This window comes from Pleurodeles waltl, chromosome 4_1 (genome assembly GCF_031143425.1).
Source record: "Pleurodeles waltl isolate 20211129_DDA chromosome 4_1, aPleWal1.hap1.20221129, whole genome shotgun sequence".
NCBI lineage: Eukaryota > Metazoa > Chordata > Amphibia > Caudata > Salamandridae > Pleurodeles > Pleurodeles waltl.
The window spans coordinates 337,727,849-337,748,058 of NC_090442.1; the positions used below are offsets into that span (position 1 = coordinate 337,727,849).

At 42.9% G+C, this 20,210-nt stretch overlaps 1 protein-coding gene across 8 annotated transcripts in view; it reads right to left on the bottom strand.

Annotated features, from left to right (window-relative positions):
- Positions 1 to 234: 234 nt before the first annotated feature.
- Positions 235 to 20,210, bottom strand: part of EPS8 (EGFR pathway substrate 8, signaling adaptor) — a 790,402-nt gene continuing 770,426 nt past the window's right edge. For all 8 annotated transcript variants that reach the window (XM_069228470.1, XM_069228468.1, XM_069228462.1 and 5 more), the window contains one exon: positions 235 to 1,209. In XM_069228470.1, coding sequence (XP_069084571.1) covers positions 1,096 to 1,209 — 114 coding nt within the window. In that variant the 3' untranslated portion in view covers positions 235 to 1,095. The remainder of the gene's footprint in view (positions 1,210 to 20,210) is intronic.

Genomic DNA, 20,210 nt, shown 5'->3' on the forward strand with positions numbered 1-20,210 from the left:
TGAGTTCTCCGGCTTAAGTGATTTTAGTTAGCACAGTGCTCATTTCATACTAGGCATAGGTTATCTCCCAGTGAACGGTTTCATCCAAAGACAGAAAAAAGGAGGCAGACATAGGGCAAATACTGTTTATTGCAGACTAATCAGCTGAATAATATGAAAAGGCACTATGAAACTAGATAATTATTAATCATTCTAATGAATGTCAAAATATACAACATTTTGTAACATCTTAAATATATTTGCAAAGCAATATTAACATTTAATGACGAAGTACTTTTCTCTCAAAAATAGCATTTACATTAAGATCTTTTTGGAATTGGTCACGTTTCATACTTATATTTATAAATTAACAAATGTCATCTTGCATATGCACATACGGATTTTCCACTGAACACTAATTCCTAATCAGTCCTACATGAAAGAATGTTTTGCAGGCTCTTAAACAGGCAAATAATTACATTCACCGCAGTCTAGTCTTATTTTAGCTATAGCCTTCCTTTTACATTTGCCTTATTTCGATACTCCAAGGGTTGGGAAAATATGTTATGTAAATACATTAATATAATTTACTTACAAAAAAGATTCAGACATACTTCTTTGTATTAACAGCAACATCACTCTTAATGTGTCACATCTTTAAAATTCCACAAATCAGTTTTTTCCATTCAAAAACTTATACAATTTTTTCCATTCAGCACTTATACTGTTGGCATCAAAAAATAATCTCATGAAATCGAAGTCTTAGCAGCCGACAATACAAAAGGGTAGAGGAAGTGAACAATTTGCACGGATACAACAGTGATAGAGAGCTGTGAAAACAGCAAAATATGTGGGGGTACCCACCCAGAAGGAAGGAATCTCTTGGTACAAGAATGAAAATAAATCTCATTAAGCGTGGTGAAGAGTCCTTGCCCCATTGTGATTTTCAAGTATTTTTTCAGTTGGCGATTGCAGGGAAGCTCTGCTGACTGAACTGCTTCAATATGGCGACACTCTATGCCTATGTACATCAGACATATCCTTCATGGCTTCCTAAAACAAAGCATGTTGGGATAAATATTAAGGGAGGTGCAAAGAAACGTTGTGGTGAAACATTCAGTGACTGTTTCCTTCATCAAAAGATTCCACACCCGAATCAGTAGAAGCCGCACTAATTTTCTCCTGTCGCCTTCTCATGATTTCTTGGAGTTCTGAGCTGCCACTCTGGTCCTAGAAATCCACAGGGGTGAAAGGGCATTATTCAGATTTGTTGAGGGACACAGATTTGAAAGTACTAGATGCTTTAGGCACACAACGTTATCTGTTTTAGATTTACTTTTAATCACAACAAAATACATACACATCTTTCAAAATAATGCACCAAAATGACTATGCACCGGTTGAACATCAACCAAGTCACAAACATGTCATTATACATATGCGCAAGCATAGGTATGTGCATTCAACAGCATTGGCGGCTGCCACTGAACGGGGGTGCCGGGTGGGGGGGGTTGAGGGAGGAGGTCGATGGGAATGAAAAAAAAAAAATGAAAAAAATCTCATTTATCTCTTTCCTACAGAGAAGGGTTTGTCTCCTCCATCTTCTTCCCGGAAGCCCACAGGCTCCCAGACTCCCCACCAATCACAACACTAAGCGTGATAACAGTGCCGTGATTGGTGTGATCGCCCTGCTTTGGCGCTCACAAAGGGAGTTGCACCCTGTGCACTTTCTCCTCCTGGCTGTTCAATACAGCCAGGTGGAGAAATGAAGTGTGCATGTACGTTTCGCTGGCTGAACATGGCCTGCCAAACACCCATGCACACTTATGGTGCGCCCCTCCAGCCTCGCCCCAACCTGGCCCCCTGAAAAATAAAATGATAATAACACTTTGTTATTATCATTTTATTTTTCCTTCTCCTTCTGCTGAAAGCAAAGGGGGGACGTTCCTCCGTCATAGTGGAGGAGCCACCCCTGTTCAACACATTAGTAAAAAAAACAAAAGCACACAAAACGGGTTGTCAGGTCACATCTCGTGTGATCTTTGCAGAATAACTCACATCTTTATTGGTGAAAAATACTAGGTTAATCTAACAATTATTCACCCAGCCAACCAAACTGGCAGTCTGACTAAATAAAGCATTGCTGTCCAACCACTGATTTCTAAGGAAAGAATGAATCTCACTAAAAAAGTGCCAGTCTCTAAGGCTACCTGCAGTATTCCCGTCAATACTACAAGTGTAACTCCCACCTTGCGTCTTGCCAGAAATACACGCATTGCAGAATACTCTTCCTACTCTACTCAGGAACACAACATCTGTGAGTCGCAGTGGGCATTTAGGAAAAGCCCCACTGTTGAAAACAGTTAAACATTTTACTGATCAGCACAGAATCGATCGAAACACCGCTTAAATTTCTTCTCAAAAGAGAACCCTAACCTTCAAAAACATCACATTTAGTCAGCAGCAACAAGTGCGGCACTCTTACCAAGAGCCTTCTTGTGATGATCCAGCTTTCTGGGTTTCCCCGCTGTCCTTGCTCCCAGAATAGTCACCTTTCATATGCAAGAAATGTAGTTTTTTTTTTTCAAAATGTATTTATCCGGGCCCGCCCTAGCTACTTTGCTTGTTGGGGAAGTCTCACAGTCAAGGGCTACTACACTGATATTATCATGTTGGGCGGAGAGCTTACAGAAAAGGCAAGTTAATATTGGTATTGTAACCACCAAATGCTGCATTTTACAATTATCGTAATGAGTGGGCCATAAATCACATCATCTAACTATGGGAGGAAATCACACACAAATATCACAACACGGGTATTTGTTTAAAAATACATAGTTACTTGAAATTATTGATATAATTGCAAAACTTTGACATAAAATTGCTAGTTATGGTACCATATAATCCTAATGCAACACACTTACCTTGACTGTTGACATCACATGGCAACAGAAGGAACAGGAAACACAAAAAGCATGTAACACATTGGAGCACCTTCTTGAGTTATCAGTTTTGATTAGGCATGTCTGCAGTGGTTTGCAACTTCAAGTGACATTGTCTCTCAGGTGGTTTAATTTGAATAAGAAACATAACTATGCAGCAGGAACGATCATTGAACAGTTTAATAATCATGATTATGGCTACACTTTTTTGTTGTATGCTACTGAAACAGATGATATCGTTTTACATTTTTCAAAGGAGGTGTTATGTTTCAAAGACAAGGTCATTTTCTTGTGATTATGATTCATTTACATGGACTGGGGGCTCATTGGATGTGGATATTCTGTTTGAATATTCGACATATAGTTATACCTACTGCTAAGAAGTCCATCAGTACTTTTTTTTTTTTTTTTTTTTTAAAGAGTGGCTCAGTTACCTCACAACCTGTTTTCAATACCTCATTTTTGTTTGAAAGTGTAAAATATGTATTTCCCAGGCATGTTCTGTTTTTTTGATCATTCGAGATTTTAATCTCTGCTGTGTTGTAAGGCCTACTTTCCAGGACTCAGACATTATGTACTTTGCTAAAATGACATTTTCTTCCACTCCTGTTAACGCTGGACGGGCCTCAAATGGCCAAGGCAATACAGGGCGGTATGATGTGTCATATATGGCTATCTCATCTGGTCATAACTCTACTTAACGTATTGAGCTTTGAAAGGGGATATTTCTTCCCCATTGCCAGAAAGGTTTCATGTGTGTGAAACTTTACATTTCAAAGGTATACATTAACTAACCCTTACCCCCAAAATTGAAATCAGAGTTAAAAAGTATGTGATTGGCATGATTAAATTAATACAAGTTTAGTGAATTATTTAACTAGTGTAGGTTGGCTGAGGAACTCATCACAGCATTGGGTAGAGGGTAATTTAATTATATACCTGGGACTGCAAGAGACCCGTATGCCTCCCAAGTTTCAAAGGTTTCCTTACAATAAAAGGAAATGACTGATGTGATTACCTGGGATGAGCCCATGCCTTTTGTTATGTATGAAGAAGGGGGCTGAAGCACAGAAGAAAAAACTGTCAAGAAGGGTGTCAGAGTACACCGACCCAAGTATATTACCCACTAGAGTGCCTGCCAAATTAAAAAGAACATGGGAGTTTCCTTCTCAGCAGAACTAGCTCCTGCAGAGTATCACGCTAAAGGGCTCTTCTCTTACAAAAGGTGAAGGTACCCACTCACTGCAGTTACATGCTTCATTATCCGTCCCCCCTACACCGTGGAGACATGAAAGTTACACTATTCCGACTTTCCCTGGAGCTCTTGATTTGGAGGAGTGAGTGAGTGTGTTGCCTATTAAGCAATGTCCTGGGGGACGGAGATGTATGTGGTAAAACATGCATAGGGGGTAATTGTCATGAAGTTTATGGATCACTCCGTATCACATGAGTAAAAACAAAAGGGTCTGGAGGGGGTGTGCAATGTTGAAACCCAGTGTTATGTCAACACCTTTCTGCCCACTGAAGTCCTAGAGGGCTACAGACGTTCATCTAGGCAAATCGGTTCCCTAAATCCTAGTCAACCGTCTCTAAATTGTAGAGTCAAACGTCTGTTTTGAAGAGGAAAGGCTACACCTTCCCTATAATAGTGGAGCAAAAATAGGTCCCTATCACCTGTAAAGAATATTACATTTAGAATTACTTTTGTTCTTCAGATTCTTACGATTATCATATTGTCATTTCTGTTTGTGAGCACAGTACAACACAGCCAATCACATCTCACACAAGCCAATCACCATTTAAATGCCGGTGTAATAGTCTGATAGTCCTGCTCAATCATGTAGTTACAGTGCTTATAATGCTCACGTTCACTGGCTATGGCACCAACTGGGCCGCCTGGCCGACACCTGCGTGTAGCAGCTGCGATGGTACAAAATTAAATGAGTATTGGGTAACATCACAGTATTCATTAGCAAAAGCCATGTTTCAAATCCACTTGTCCAATGGTAAGTGGGTGAGGTTTGCTCCTTTCAAGCTCGCTAGAGGGTACTCACAGAACACTGTAACCCAACACTGATTCATATGTTATTTCATTGAATCACTTCCTTAAGTCCTTCTAGTTGTCTCTTGCCGTGTAACACCTAGTTTTAATCGCCCTTCAATAGAAGTATGACCTTGTATTGGAAGAACCTGTTCTACAGCAGACCAACTGAGATCGCAATAAGTGTGGTGGTTTTCTTCAAGATGTCTCACTAACTTAGTTGTCTGCCCTGGCGGATGGTACCCTTGTCCTCAACGATGCACGATTTAGCCATCCGTGTTGTCATGGCTATTTAGCATAAGGCACATGTACATGTCATGCTAAGTAGTCACAACAACACAGAAGGTTGAAAACTACTCCCTCTATGATACAATCCATATGGAGTTTTTGAATCCAGGGAATTTTAGCCCAAGGGCTAGTATTGTTGTGTGTGATGTGAATCTGCAGATCATATAAATGTCTGCATGCCACAGCTATGGTACACCACTACATTTAGAAGATCCCACGGGATCTTTTGGCTGTCATTTTTCACTGTTCTAGGTCAAATTAACAACCAGAAAATCTGAATCTGAAAACAGGTTTTTCTTGGTCGATGTTACCCACATTTAGGGCATTCTAGTGGTTGTTGATTAGCTTTTTAATCCTACTACATAGTGGCAAAAAGGTGTGACTATGCTCATTTGTTCATTATTCTTGTGCCATGGTTTCAAGTAGGGCATCCTTATTGTCGTTTCTCGTTCTTTTCATCCTTTCCTGTATGATTTTCTTGTGTTCTCCCTAGCCCTTATATTCTTTGATAAGTCTTGTGATTATACTTCTTAAGTTGTCAACTTGGAACAATTCCTAGGCATTGTTAGGCATGGTGCAAAGGATAGATTCTCTCTTACTAAGAATGGATGAAGGCTATCGAATGACAGGAGAGAGTTCTTGTCTTTTTGGGTTGTGATATAGTTGACTAGTGAGAATGACATACTCTGTCTTAATGAGAAGGTCCAAAAAGTGCATCTCATTATTATCAATATGTTGAGTACATTTCAAGCATGGATCGAGTTCATTCAACCAGGTGACAAATTACATTGCTTCCTCCATATTTAATTGTCAGATTATTAACACATCAATGGTACCTTTTCCAGAGTCTTATCCTGTTGCAGTGGCGTCCCGTCCTTTAGGGCGGAGGGGCCACGCCCCCCCCACCTTTTGCCCCCCATGAAGAGTGTCTGACAGGCTGAACAAAGGTCAGCCTGACAGACACTCTTCATGTTCAGGTCAGGCAGCCAGGAGCAGACATGCGCGATTTGCGCAAATTCCTGGCTGCCTGAGCTGAACTTTGCTGGGCTGAGGAGATCACAGCTCCTATGGGCGTGACCTCCTCAGCCCAGCAAAGGTGCCCCGGAAAGCGTCACCAATTAACACTCTCCCTGGGTGCTTCAGTTTAAGCCCTGAAGTGCCCACAGTGAGTGTCAATCAGTGACACTTTGTCACAGAGTGGGGTGGGGTCAGCAGTCTCACTGACCCCATCCCACTCTGTGGCGAGGCTGGGACTGCTGCCTTCCCTCATTGGCTGACAAATGAAGGAAGGCAGCAGTCCCAACCCTCCTGGGACCTGGAGGCCGAAGGTAAGTGTATGTGTGTGATGTTTCAAATTGAATGTTTGGTGCGTGCGTGCATGTTTGAATGGTATGAATGTTGTTAATGGATGTCCATGCGTGAGTGCATGTCTGTGTGTGAAAGAATGAGTGTGTGTGTGTGCCCCGCCCGCCCCTCTCCTTCCTAAAGCTGCCAGCCGCCACTGTCGTGTTGTAAAATGGAGTGATCATGTTGTATCCATATTTCATCTCAAAGCCATGGAAGTACCCACATACCAGAGTTGAAGCAAAAGTACTAACCCTCACCACCAAAAATTATGAGTTCTCAAACTGGAAAACATTCTTGGTCAAAACAATTACTTCTAGTGTTATCATTAAGGGCATATGTGCCTAATGCTGCCAAACAAGTTATCACAAAATATTATCTATTATGCTTAGTGTTGCCTACTGCATAATTTGAGTATACAAGAATTCCACATTAACAGTAAGTAGCAACTTATTGTCTGAATAGAAATTCAGATTTGTTATTGTTTTCAGAATGTCCTCCTTATCCTTCAAGTATCACAACATTGTTTTTAACAATAGTGCAAAGAAATGAGTCACAAAATTGTGAAATAGATTCCAGAATGGATCCAATTCATGATACCACTCATCAACCTGAAGATGGTGTAATGCCTTTATCAATATTTGGCCAGATGTAGAAATATGAGATTGTGGGTTTTACAGTAAATACAAAGTGACCTCTTGTTTAGACAGGTATCCAACTGTCACTCATTGCTGACTAGTCAAACATTCAACTTTCAAGCCACTCTTGTCCTGAAGGACAATAGCATCACCTTTACTGGCCTGTTTAAAGACTATTAGGACATGCTGTTGAAGCATGTTTTCTTCGGTTTACTCTGGTCTCTCCAAAATGTCCAAGTCTTTTAACACAGCCTTTTCAAACTTTTCATCCTCCGGTGGCACTGCACCAGGAAGTGGCACAAAGGTAGACTTTTTCTATAATCCTGTGTCGATCTGGTTAGATTAGGCATTATCCTGATTTGCAATAAAGAATTTCTATTTGATCTTGTGGTATACATTGTGTAACTCTGTCCTTGGGCTGAAATAACATGGCACTGGTAGGGTACAAATCCATATCTTTTGTTAAAAACATGCATCTGTGTGTCAGTAAAATACATCTTACACAAATTAACAACTAGAGTGTCTTAGGTTTTTGTTACCTTTTGAGCCTTCCCTTTGCTCTGAGTAGTCATAGCTGGATTGTTTTCCAAGATGATTTGGTTCTTGCTCCTGCCTCCATTTTCTTCTTCCTTGTCCTCTTCTCATTCTAAATAAGGATTTTGGCATCTTGGCCAGATGCCCAATATAGTGGCTAAGGAAGTTGTCATAGAATAGGCTCATAAAATGTGATTCGCAGGTTTCCCTGGAATTCCTTATCACTGCTCCTCTCAATTCAACTAAACATCAAGTTCTTCAGGGTAGGTCTCCATTTAAAGGTGTTTTCCTCTTCTTTCTTGTTGTGTTCTAGTGGTTTCGTATATTATTTGTCCTTAATGTAGGGGTATGAATCCTCAAATTTGTCAACATTCTTTGTTTTAGTTTGTTGACTTTCAACCTCTTGTAGGCTTGAAGAGAGACTATTGCTCTAAGATTCCATTCCTTTTACGTGATTTTAATTGGGTGGTTATTACATAATATTTGAGTGTTGATGATTCTAATTATCCAGTCTAAAGTGCACTTCCATGATATTAGAGACCAGTCATATCTTAAAGTTGGCTCGTCTCGAAAGATTCTAGTTTTGTTGGACACCATTAAGTCGACTGTGGCAACTTTTGCCTGCAAGTATTCTGTCAGCACTGCCCCATGGAGGGCGTTTCTTATTTGGTTCCTCTTCTGGCGTATCAGGGTATCCCATTCAGTAATGTGGCTCATAACCTAATAGATTTTTAAATCCCCTGATAAAGATGGTGCTGAGAGAAGTTTTACTACTGTATGATCTTTATAAGCCAAGCCACCGTTTTCTGGGTTAGCTGTGGAGGTGAAGGCACTGGAACAGATTTCTGGTGGTTTTGCATCGTTAAATTAGTGTCTTGGGACTGTATTTTAGCAGTCCCTCTATTCTATTTAAATCAGCTTACACATTCCCTGGTGGTCTAAAGTACCACCCTACAATTCTCTTTCACAGTTGAGCCCATGTGCCATAATTATGTACAAAAAAGGGAGCGGTTCAGGAAAGAGCTCATTAGATGGTGTCAAGAGTATATTCCACTTGATCATATTACCCATTAGAGTACCTGACACACCAGAAAGAATATGGTAAAGTACTAGGACTCCCATGCTCCGAGGACTTGGTCTCTGCAGAGTCAAGACACACTATGTGGTTCTTTCCTTAAAAAGAGTGAAGGCCTTCACTTACTGAAGTGACAAGCTTCATCACTGGACTCCTCCTTCACCGTGTAGACATGAGTTACTCAAAGTGGGATCCCCCTGGAGCTCTTAGAATGGAGGAGGGAGTGCACCTGCCAATTAGGTAATGCCCTGGGGGACAGAGATCTGAAAGGTTAAAAAGGTGTAGAGGGTGATTGTTCGAACCTTTATTGCTCATTCCCTATCACTTGAGTAAAAACAAAAGTGCTTAGGGACCTATGCAACACAGAGCATTAGTGTTTTGCCAACATGTTTCTGCCAACTAACAAGGCCTAGAGGGGTGCAAGGCATTTGTCAAGGCAAATGCATCCTCTAAATCCCTATTGTCAACCCTGTGTAAATTACATAGCGTGAAACTCCTGGCCACAGGTGTGTTTCATTCACATCTTTTCTTAGTCCAGTTGGATTTGACTCCACACACTATAAAAGAAATGAAATGTGCCCAGTAGTTTAATGGGATAAGATAATGAGGGCAAAGCTCATTGGTTAGTCAAGTCCTTGCCATCTTTTTCCGGATAGGTTCTGTGAGGTTGACGGCTAGGCCAGGATTGATTCAGAGGTTCTCTGCATTGCCTGAAGAAGGAAACATTTCCACATTTACTATTAGAGGAAACACTAATACACTGGTATATGCCTAAAAGAACCCGCTCCATCAACAATTAAATAAAGAGCCCCAAGTGGAATCTCCGGGAGTCTTCCTTTGCTATTGGAAACCTGAAACCGGATTTGAATCTTTTTTTTTTTTCTTCTTTTAGTGATAAGGTGGCTGCAGCTCAAATGTCTTGCATTAAAAGAGTAAGACTGCTGTCCAACAAAACAGTCCCAGATAACTGGTGAAGCAACTGAAGGACAATGGGACCTGTTGCCTAACTTCAGGGACTACCCTTAAGTTGTGCTGACTTGACTAGGCTCTTCACAATCTGACGTTGGTACCAACTACTCAGGCATTTACTTTAAACTGTTGATTTTAATGATTTTTCTGGAAATGCGCTTACACCTTTAGTATATAAAGATCCCTTATCTGCTTTCTTCATGTAAGTGGCGTTTTCCTAGTAAAATATTGATCTTTGTAATTCAGTTTTGCTTTGGGCTTCACTGCCGTTTGGTAGGTTTTCTCTGCAATAGCTCACACGTTGCTGCTTTGCTGAGGCAACACTACTAAAGGCGAGCCAAGGCTAACAACATGGAAAACTCATTTAGAGCAGGAGTGTGTACTCTTTGTCTCTAGCCTGCCAGTCCCACGCCCTTCAGCACAATGACACATCAGGTATGCTTTCCCAGACAACAAAAATCAAACTTGTCCATACCGTATTCTTCCAAGGCTAACCACCACTTTGCTTATGCAGAAATTCAGCTACTTCTATGATGTGATGATGACATCCAAGCTGCGATCATCAGAATGGGTATAGGTGTATTCTGATGGTGGAGATTTATGCAAGTGCTTTCTGCAAATGTTTACATTCGCAAAAATATAAGTGGCAACATGGAAATGTAAGTTTTGTTCTTCACGTTAGTAAATAGATCCAGAAGTGTGTGTATCTACTTTGTGTGAATACAACACACCACACCCCGGCACTCAAAGGAAGTCATTTAAGTATTACCCTTCAAAAAACATCCAGGATCAGTCACAAAAAAAGTATTTTCACTCCGTTTCCAGGAACTAACGTTCACTAAAGAAACTCACTGATTGAAATTAAAGTTCCACAACAAATTATGAAGAACGCATTTTTTCATATTATAATACTTATTTATTGGCACTTTGGGCTGGCACAAACATTGTTCGTAGGCATTATAGGGATTAATATTATAGGGCTTAATAAAACTTTTTTGTTTCGAATGCCAACTCTCTAAAGTTCTCCTTTCTCCATACTGAGTAAATATTTGTCACAGAAGTAATTCACTGGCAACAGAAAAGTCACTTCTGCCAGCATCACTTATATCTTCGGTACAAGTGCCTTCTTCAGTGCCTGCAGTGTAAATCATTCCTAAAATATATTACTGCCAACAGAATTTGAGACTGACTCAATTATGTCTTAGAAAGTCATCAAACTGTAGGTAGTACTGGCATGACGCTTAGGATAAATAGAGACTAATAAAAGATGAGGAGTCCCGGACAGCACCTCTATCTGAACAGCCAATATATTTGCAGTACTCAATTTAGCAGGCTAGGGCCTAACTCCTGTTCAACCAAGGTTAAAAGTTCACTTTTAATGACGCTGTGGTAAGTCATCCACTAAATCTATGGTGCTGGTCTTCCATTATGTCTGGCAGAGTTAACTCCATGAAAGAACACCAGGGAAATGTTTACAGACATTCATGGAAAAGGTAAGTATGGGTATGGATCCCTTACATGATTACAATTCTACCCGGCATGGCTGGGAGACATGAACATCTATCCTCACTAAGGGGGTACATCTTCTGTACCCACAGTGATGATTGGCCATTCCACTAGCAGGGACAGACATGCGGTTCCTCTTTTCATGAATAAAGCTGCTTTAGTGGCCATCTAGCTATGTAGAATTTCTTCTGCTACTTAGGAGGTGGAAGAAGGGAAGGCAGAAGCTAATGAAGAGGGAGTGTGTATGCCCTATTTAGGACTTCATAAATCAATAATCCAAAGTAATCCACCCCCCCCTTCCTCATCAGAAACCATACCATATTCCCACCCAATATTTATGAATGGAGCCAAACTAAAGCTTCTTTTAGGATGGGCTCACATAACCATACGTTGTTTTCTGGCAAAACCTCTTGTTGGCAGGATAATTTTAGACTGAGAAGTCAAATAGTGGGAATGCTGCGAATGAATTTAGAATTAACAGAAAGGTTTGATGTGTGTTTGACAAAATTATTTTGGCTAAAAGAAATACCAGTATGTATGCTATTTCACTGTTTCATCCGAATTTCTACAAACACTAACTTTAGTACTGGAGAAGATATGCATTTGCATTCACAGTCATGAAGGATACTTTTCTCACTGTGCTGCACGTCATAGTAGAATTCACCTATGAGATTTACCATTCTGGAAGTGATCCTTCTATTTTGGAATGTGGAACTCCCCAGATGCATTCCCAAGATGGCAGCATGCACCACCAGGCAGCAGTAAGTTGAACATTGGTAGAAGCAACTGACTGCCAGTGTTTTTCAGGGGGAGCTGAAGCAAGGCCAGATGCAAAACACAGCTCTGCATCTTAAATGCTGATGCAGTGTTGGATCCCTCCATTAACATAGGAATTGTGGTCAATCAATAAATCAGGGATTTGTAAAACAGGGCTACTTACCTGTGAGGGTCTCAAGGCGCTGGGGGAGGGGTGCTGAGGATCAGTCTAAGAGCCAGGTATTGAGGTCCTTCCTGAACTGTGACAGGGTGGGGCATTGCCTAAGGAGGATGGGGATGGTGTTCCAGGTCTTGGTGGCGATGTGGGAGAAGGATCTTCCTCCGTATGTGGTTTTCTGGATGCAGGGGATGTTGGCGAGGGCCTGGTCGGCGGAGCGGAGATGTCTGGAGGAAGTGTAGAAGGAGAGCCTGTATTTGAGATAGGCTGGTCCAGTGTCATGTAGGGCCTTGTAGGCGTGGGTCAGGAGCTTGAAGGTGATTCTCTTGTCGATAGGCAGCCAGTGTAGGTCTCTCAGAAGGGCAGAAGCGTGGCTGTGTTTGGGGAGTTCTTGATGAGACAGGTGGAGGCGTTCTGGATGCGTTGTAGTCTTTTCCGGGTCTTGGTGGTGGTTCCGGCATAGAGTGCATTGCCGTGGTCAAGGCGGCTGCTGACAAGGGCCTGGATGACTGTCCTTCTGGCTTCGCTGGGGATCCAATTGTAGATTTTTCGAAGCATGTGCAGGGTGTGGAAGCAACCCGATGAGAAGGCGCTCACCTGTTGGTCCACTGACAGCGATGAGTCTAAGATGACGCTGATGTTGCATGTGTGGTTGGTAGGGCTGGTGGTGTTTCCGAGGGCGGAGGGCCACCAGAATTCATTCCAGGTGAAGGGTGTGGAGCCGATGATGAGGACTTCTGTTTTGTCCGAGTTCTGTTTGAGGCAACTATCTTTCATCCAGGCGGCGACTGCTTTCATTCCTTTGTGGAAATTGCTCTTGGTGGTAGTCGGGTTGTTGGTGAGGGAGACTATCAGTTGGGTGTTGTCAGCGTAGGAGAAGATGTTGAGTGCATGGCTTCTGACGATGGTGGCCAGTGGGGTCATGTAGAGGTTGAAGAGGGAGGGACTCAGCGAGGATCCCTGGGGGACGCCGCAGCTGATCTTGGTGGCTTCCAAGAGAAAGGAGGGGGGGGGAGTCAGACCATCTGTGTTCTGCCAGTGAGGAACAAGGAGAGGCATTGCAGTGTTGAATCTTGGATGCCGGCGTTGTGGAGACGTGTGCGTAGTGTGTCATGTGAGACTGTCGAAGGTGGCAGAAAGGTCCAGGAGGATGAGGGTGACGGTCTTGCCTCGGTCGAGGAGAAGAACGGATGTCATCTGTGGCGGCGAGGAGGGCAGTCTCAGTGCTATGGTTGCTTCTGAATTCTGACTGACAGGGGTCCAGGATGTTGTTGGCTTCCAGGAAGGTGGTGAGTTTGTTGATTGCCTTCTCGATGACTTTGGCCAGAAAGGGGAGCAGGGAGATGGGCTGGTAGTTCTTGAGGTCTGTCAGGTCGGAGGTGGGTTTCTTCATTAGAGGTTTGATCTTGGCGTGTTTCCAACTCTCTGGGAAGGTGGCAGTTTTGAAGGAGCGGTTGATGGTATGCCGGAGTTTGGGTGCGATGTCACTGGCTTTGTTGAAAATGTGGTGAGGGCAGGGGTCGATGGGTGATCCTGGGTGGATGGTTGCCATGATGTTGCAGGTCTCATTGTCGGTGTTGTTCCAGTGGAGGAGGACGGGGGATGTGGTGATGCTTTAGACATGCTGGTGGTGAGAGTCGTGTGGTGGGGGGCCCTGGGTGGTGAAGCGGTCATGAATGTCTATGATCTTGCGATGGAAGTAGTTGGTGAGGTGTTCTAAGAGTTCTTGCGAGAGGGGGACGTCGGTGGAGTTGGTAAACTCTTTGAGGACGGTGAAAAGTTCCTTACTGTTGTGGGAATTTTTATTGATGCGTTGTTGCAGGGTAAGTTTTTTGGAGGTCGTAATGAGCTGGTGGTGATATTTGACACTGTTTTTGAAGGTTTCGTGATTTTTGGGGATCTTGTCAGTGTGCCATTGCTTCTCTAGACATCTGCAGACCTTCTTCAATTCTTTGAGTGAGGTGGTGAACCAGTTTGCTTTCCTGGCTGTGCCTCTGTACTAGAGTGTCTTGAGGGAGGGCAAGTCAGTGATCCATTTGTGGAGGTTGTGTGCAGCACTGTTGATGCTGTCGTCGGCTTGGGGGGTGTTGGGTTGAGGCTTGCGGTGAGCTGAGCTTCAGTGGCCTTGTTCCAATTTCTGTGGGGAAGTTGGAGAGGATTCTGGTGACCAATGGGTTTGTTGAAGGTGAAGTGAATGCAGCGATGGTCGGTCCATTGGAGCTTGGTGGTGTGGCTGACAGAGACGTGGTTTCTGGTGCAGAAAATGGTATCTAGTGTGTGACCGGCCGAGTGAGTGGGTGCGGTGATAAGTTGCTCAAGTCCGAGGTTGGCGAGGTTTTCGATCAGGGTGGTGGAGTTGTCATTCGGGTTTTTCAGGTGGAAGTTGAAGTCCCCCAGTAGGATGTAGTCCTTGGATTTAAGAGCGTGGGTAGTGGCTAGGTCAGCGATGGTGTAACAGAAAGGGGGGTGGGGGCCCGACAGCCTGTAGATGAGGGTGCCCTGCAGGGTGGTGTTAGGGTTGGTCCAATCTGGAAGTGGAGTAGTTCCAGGTTGGTTGTTGAGACTTCGGTGCTGGTGGAGGGGCGTAGGGACTCTTTGTGGAGATGGCGATGCCTCCCCCGGGGCGGTTTGTGCGGTCTTTGCGGGTGATCTTCTAGCCCTCTGGGATGGCGATGGTGAAGGCTGGAGCCGAGGAGGGGTTAAGCTATGCTTCTGTGAGGAAGACAACGTCCAGGGATTTGGTGTCGATGAGGTTCCAGAGTTCGATGGCATGCCTATGGATGGAGCGAGTGTTGATCAGGATACATCTAATGCTGTGTTCTGCTTTGTGTGTCCTCAGGGGGCGGGCTTGAGTGACAGAGGCTGGTGAATTTGCAGTGGCAACAGGTGAAGGGTCCCTTGGTGTTACTTGGAGATGCCTGCTTTCGGTTGTTGGCGTGTCCTGGGTTGAGTGCGATGAGTGCTTTTGGCGTGTAGTGGTGATGGGTGAGAGGTCCAGGGGTTCTGGCACTGGTCGCGGTTGGGTCACGGACGTGCGCAGATGGGCTTGCCTTTAGCGGCCGCCACTAAGTGTGGGGAGAGAGGAGGAGAGGACAGCTGGGAGGCGGCAACAGTGTGAAAAGGGGGGCGGGGCCACAGGGGCAGCAGTGGAGGGGAGAATGCGAGAGAGGAGGGGGGGGCCCACAGAGACAGCAGTGGCAGGGAGAGTGAGAGAGAGGCAAGAGAGAATGAGTGGAGGAGGAAAACGAGGAAAACAAGAGAGAAGCGCAGAAAGCGAAAAGGCACAGAGACAGCACACAAAAAAAAAGGAAGAGAAAAGGGAAAGAGGCAAAGAAAGAGAAAAGCGCCGAAGGGAAAGTCACAAAAACAGCACACTAAAAGAAAAAGGAGGCAGAGGTTTTTCCAGGTGACCAAATCTTTGGGGCACCCCAAAGAGCATACATTGGTAGTGACCTATGAAGCACTGTTGCAAAGTCATCTTCTCGCCCTGTTCACCCCTAATTTTTTTGTTGCTGACTGCTGCAGACTAACTGTGCCCTGGGCTCTGTTAGTCAGACCCAGGCAGGTGGTAAGTTTAAACACACACATGTAGTAGAGTACACTAGGTAATAGGGTATCCTTCCAATTGGCCTGGCAGACACTGTAAATCCCTAGTATATAGTAGGGCAAAGGGGTGCAATCTGCCTATAAGCCCCTAGTATATAATAGGACATGGAGATTAGATGCTCATTAGAATTTCAGCACTTGCATGTGTGCACTGCTGTGTGCTTTCTGTCCTTTTCAGTGTAGGCCTGCCTTGCCGCTTGTCTTTAAATGTTTAATGGTAAATTTATACCACTTGCATGACAGCCCCTAAAAGTCCCTAGTGAATGATATGGAAAGGGGTGCCAACTACCTATAAGACCCTTGTACATAATAGGGAATGGAAGTAGAGGCCCAGCAGAATTGCTGTCCTTTGCATGTGGGTACTGCTGGAGATTTTCAGTCATTTTTAAATGTAGCCTGACTCTGCACACTGCCTTTATTAGGAAATGGTGTCCCAATTCGACTTTGGTACTATGGGTACATTAAATGTGATGCTCTACCTTATTTTCACACATTAGGTGCCCCCCAATGTCTCCATTAGGTGTCCCCGGGGTGGGGAACAGGTAACTATAAGCAGGAGCCTTATAAAAAGTGAGGGAAAACTGATCATTTAATTTTTCCCCTATTATAGATACGGGCTCCATAGGCTATCATTGCTACATTGTATTTTATTGTAAATATAGTAAAGAATACCGTGGAAAAGTCATTCAAGAATTAAAAGATTTGTTTTGATAAATCTAGCAATTTGACATTGGTGAATTTATCACAACTTGTACAGAAAATAAGTTATAAGGCTTTTCTTTCTGTAAGCCAAAATCCAGCCTTCTGAAGGTCCCCTCTGATTGGGCAGAGCTGCGTGATTAAATGATAAGTGGGTATCCAGGGGAGAGCCTATCTGGTGAAGGGAAGCTCTGAGGCTACACAGGAATGGGAGGGGTAATATTACATACAGCCTCAAAGGACAGCAGGGCAGGAGGGAATGCCAGATCACCTAACCCCCACATTCTGGCCATCTCAGCCAGATACCAGGCTTAAGAATGTGCAGATGTTAGGAGGAGGAGAGCTATAGAAATTAGCCACATTGGGGGATGGTTTAGTCAGCTCTTACTGATCTGCTAAAATTTCAGCCATTATGGATTTTGGAAGAATGGTTCTTTCTGGGACAAGAATATGCCACACTTTGGAGGAAGTGGTCATGCATCGGAGTGTCACCCTGCATTCTATTTGTCAGTGACCCCCGCTCCACTTCCTTACGCCCCAGAGCTGAGAATAAATATGTAAGAGGTGCACAACCCTCTCTGATCTGCTGCCTGAAACTACAAGACGAAGAAAGACTGCCCTGCTGGGATATGCCTGCACTTCTGAGTGAACTGTGCCTGCTGCACAACCAGGTACTACAGCTCTGGGGACAGTGTCTTGCTTCAATGAGGACTCAGGAGTGGACTCCCTGCAGCTACAGGCTAACAGAGCTTCACCTGCATCATCATATGGATTTGGCCAGGTGCACTGTGGTCCAACTTTCCAAGGACCATCCAAGAGATTTCAGACCCTTGGATTTGTGTTTTGGATGCTTTGTGCCTGAAAGAAGGACTTCAGGAAACACCTCCTGAAGTTTGGAGAAGGTTGGAGGGTAAAGTTGGCACTTTGTGTTTCTAAGCATTAGGAAGTGTTTATTCTTGAAAAATTAATATCTCTGGTTCCAAGGACCATCCAGGAGATTCCAAACCCTTAGATTTGTGTTTTGAACACTTTGTACCTGCAAGGAGGACTTCAGGAAACACCTCCTAAAGTTTGGAGAAATTTGGTAAAGTTGGTGCTTTTTTGTTTCTAAGCACTAGAAATTGTATATCCTTTAAAAAAATCGTATCTCCAGTTCCCTACATTGGATTTTTGTCTACTCAAAAATATAACCTATTTTTATAAACTGGTGTGGGATTTTTGTGTGTGTTGTATCTCACTTTACTGTATTCGTGTTTTTGAATGTTTTACACTCCTGTCTCTTAAGTTAGGCCTGCCAATTCGGTTAAGGCTACTAAGGGTTGAGCAATGGGCTAATTTACTGAGACCTTTACTGAACCTATATTTGGTTAGTGGCCTTATTGCCAGTGGTAGGTTCATACTTACCACTACCAATATCCCACTTTCCAACAAGCACACAAGCATTTTTTTTCGCATAGCACAGAGGTGTTACGAAAGATTTAATTGGAGGTCATCCAAAATATCAAATTAAGATTACTACCATGCAAATGTTGTCTATGCAACGAGATGCCTACTAAGGAAAATGCCCAGACTTTACCAAATCAACCTTTCCAAGGGTGAGAGGGTATTAATGATAGAGCTACACAGCGGTCATAAACAAATCAGACAGCATCACTGCTCAACTAATGGCATTTGAAAGCATGCTTGAAGCGATTTTATCCAGAATCAAAGGATCTGAGCTAACTATGTAGGCGGGGAAAAATAAGCTTGCCCGACATGTGCATTACCTCTACTACGCAAAAATAAAACCACTATCTGCCAATACATTTCTGTGTTGTACTGTTACCATTATAATCAATGTCCAGGACAAATATTACCTACAAGAGGCATACAACACTGTGTAAATAAACAAGGAACTGTAGTTCTACCTTTCAGGAAATAGCTTCAGCATGATGAGGTTCGGAAGTGGGCCATGAGATAGAGGTTGTTGCTGCACATGGGATAAAGATTCCTCTTTTTCCTGGATGTCAACCCAGACACAAATGCCAGAAAGCAGGCAGTTTAAAAACTCTCAAAGAAAATTATTCAATTGATGGCTCATGCACACTGCTCTGCCCGGCCTGTTTAAAAGCTGTCGTCGGAGACACCACTTCACTGACTTAGAAGGTGGAAGTTTCCGTACTTTTTTAGAGCTCATCAAGTGAAGTGTGATCAATGCTCCGTAATATTGAAGAGTTTCAGCTCAGTTGCCTTTTTTGAGTTGTTGAGTATCACAGTAAGTATACTTCTGCATCCACTTGATCTGAGACCCAAACATTAGTCCTCAATTTCTGGGAGGGGAATCGAGTTTGGTAGAGTATCCTGCCAATCTTGTTTATTACTCCACAACTAGCAACACACCTCCCCTCATAATGTGTTCTGTGGTGTTCCGGAACAATATTTTATTTTGACAATTTTATGGTTGCCTCCATTCACTACTTCCAAGTTTCTGCAATTTATTCTTCATCACTTTGGGGCAAAATCTTTAAATACTCCGAACAAATGGAGTATGGAATACATGGAGGACTGCAATCTGTATGAAAGCCATGCTCTAGTTTCCATAATACAGGTGACTTGAATTGTGGCTAGTAACCTGTAATACATATGTGATGTAGTTGTTTAACTGTGATAACTTATTACACCTGCATTGTGATGTCGCAATGCCTGCTGCCAGAGTCAGCAGCGAGGGTGAAAGGCAGGTCACAAAGCATAATTTCACAGTGCAGATTCTGCGATTATTCTTCATCTGCAACGAACATGAAAGAGCAAGACACTAAAGATGTAAGCGGTGTATGGGAAGGGTCATGGCAGGACCCTGTATTAAAGAATAAATACCCTCCAAAAACCTCTATCTCTGTAATGCATGACAGGGAGCTACTTTATTACATACATAAATGCTAATTATGTTCCCATAGACAGTCACTAATAATTAAAGCAACAAGAGGACTGACAATATCAAGGAGATTAAAAAAGTTTTCATTTTTTGAGACCAGAGTTCTTACACCATGAGCTACTACTATTTGTACTCTAAACAAAATCATGGGTCACGCTGTGTACTCAAATGTTCTAGAACATTTTGTCACCTTTTTGTAAGAATGTGTGCACTTTTACTTCAAGGACTTTCCTGCGGCAGAGTGGTATTGAAGTTTAAAGGCAGAGAGAAAATAGATAAAAGGCCCGGTACTGCATCTGCTTTCAAATAATGCTCCGGACAACAATTCAGCTACATCAGCCATCTTCCTTCTGGCAGTAATCAGTAATACTACAGCAAAAAGTTAAAGGTAATATCGGGAAATAACTTAATTTAAAAGCAGGCGTCTGATCCAGTGTCCTCATTAGCACCTCTCCCACAGGCGGACAGCGGGTAGCACTGAGCAGTAAAGCAGGAATTAGATTAAAACTTGGGATAGTAGACCCTAGCACTATCCAAGGACCAAAACAAAATACATAAATAAAACAAAAAAAAGACAATCGAAAATAACTTTAATAATAATGAAGACTGAATTTACCTTTTTTTTAAATAAACTTTAAGGGAAAGTTTTAAAAACTACAAAATGAGTTGCTTGTTGTTTTCACAACATCAATGTCTTTTACTGTGGAATAAAATAATTATTTCATAGTGGCGAATACCTTTTTT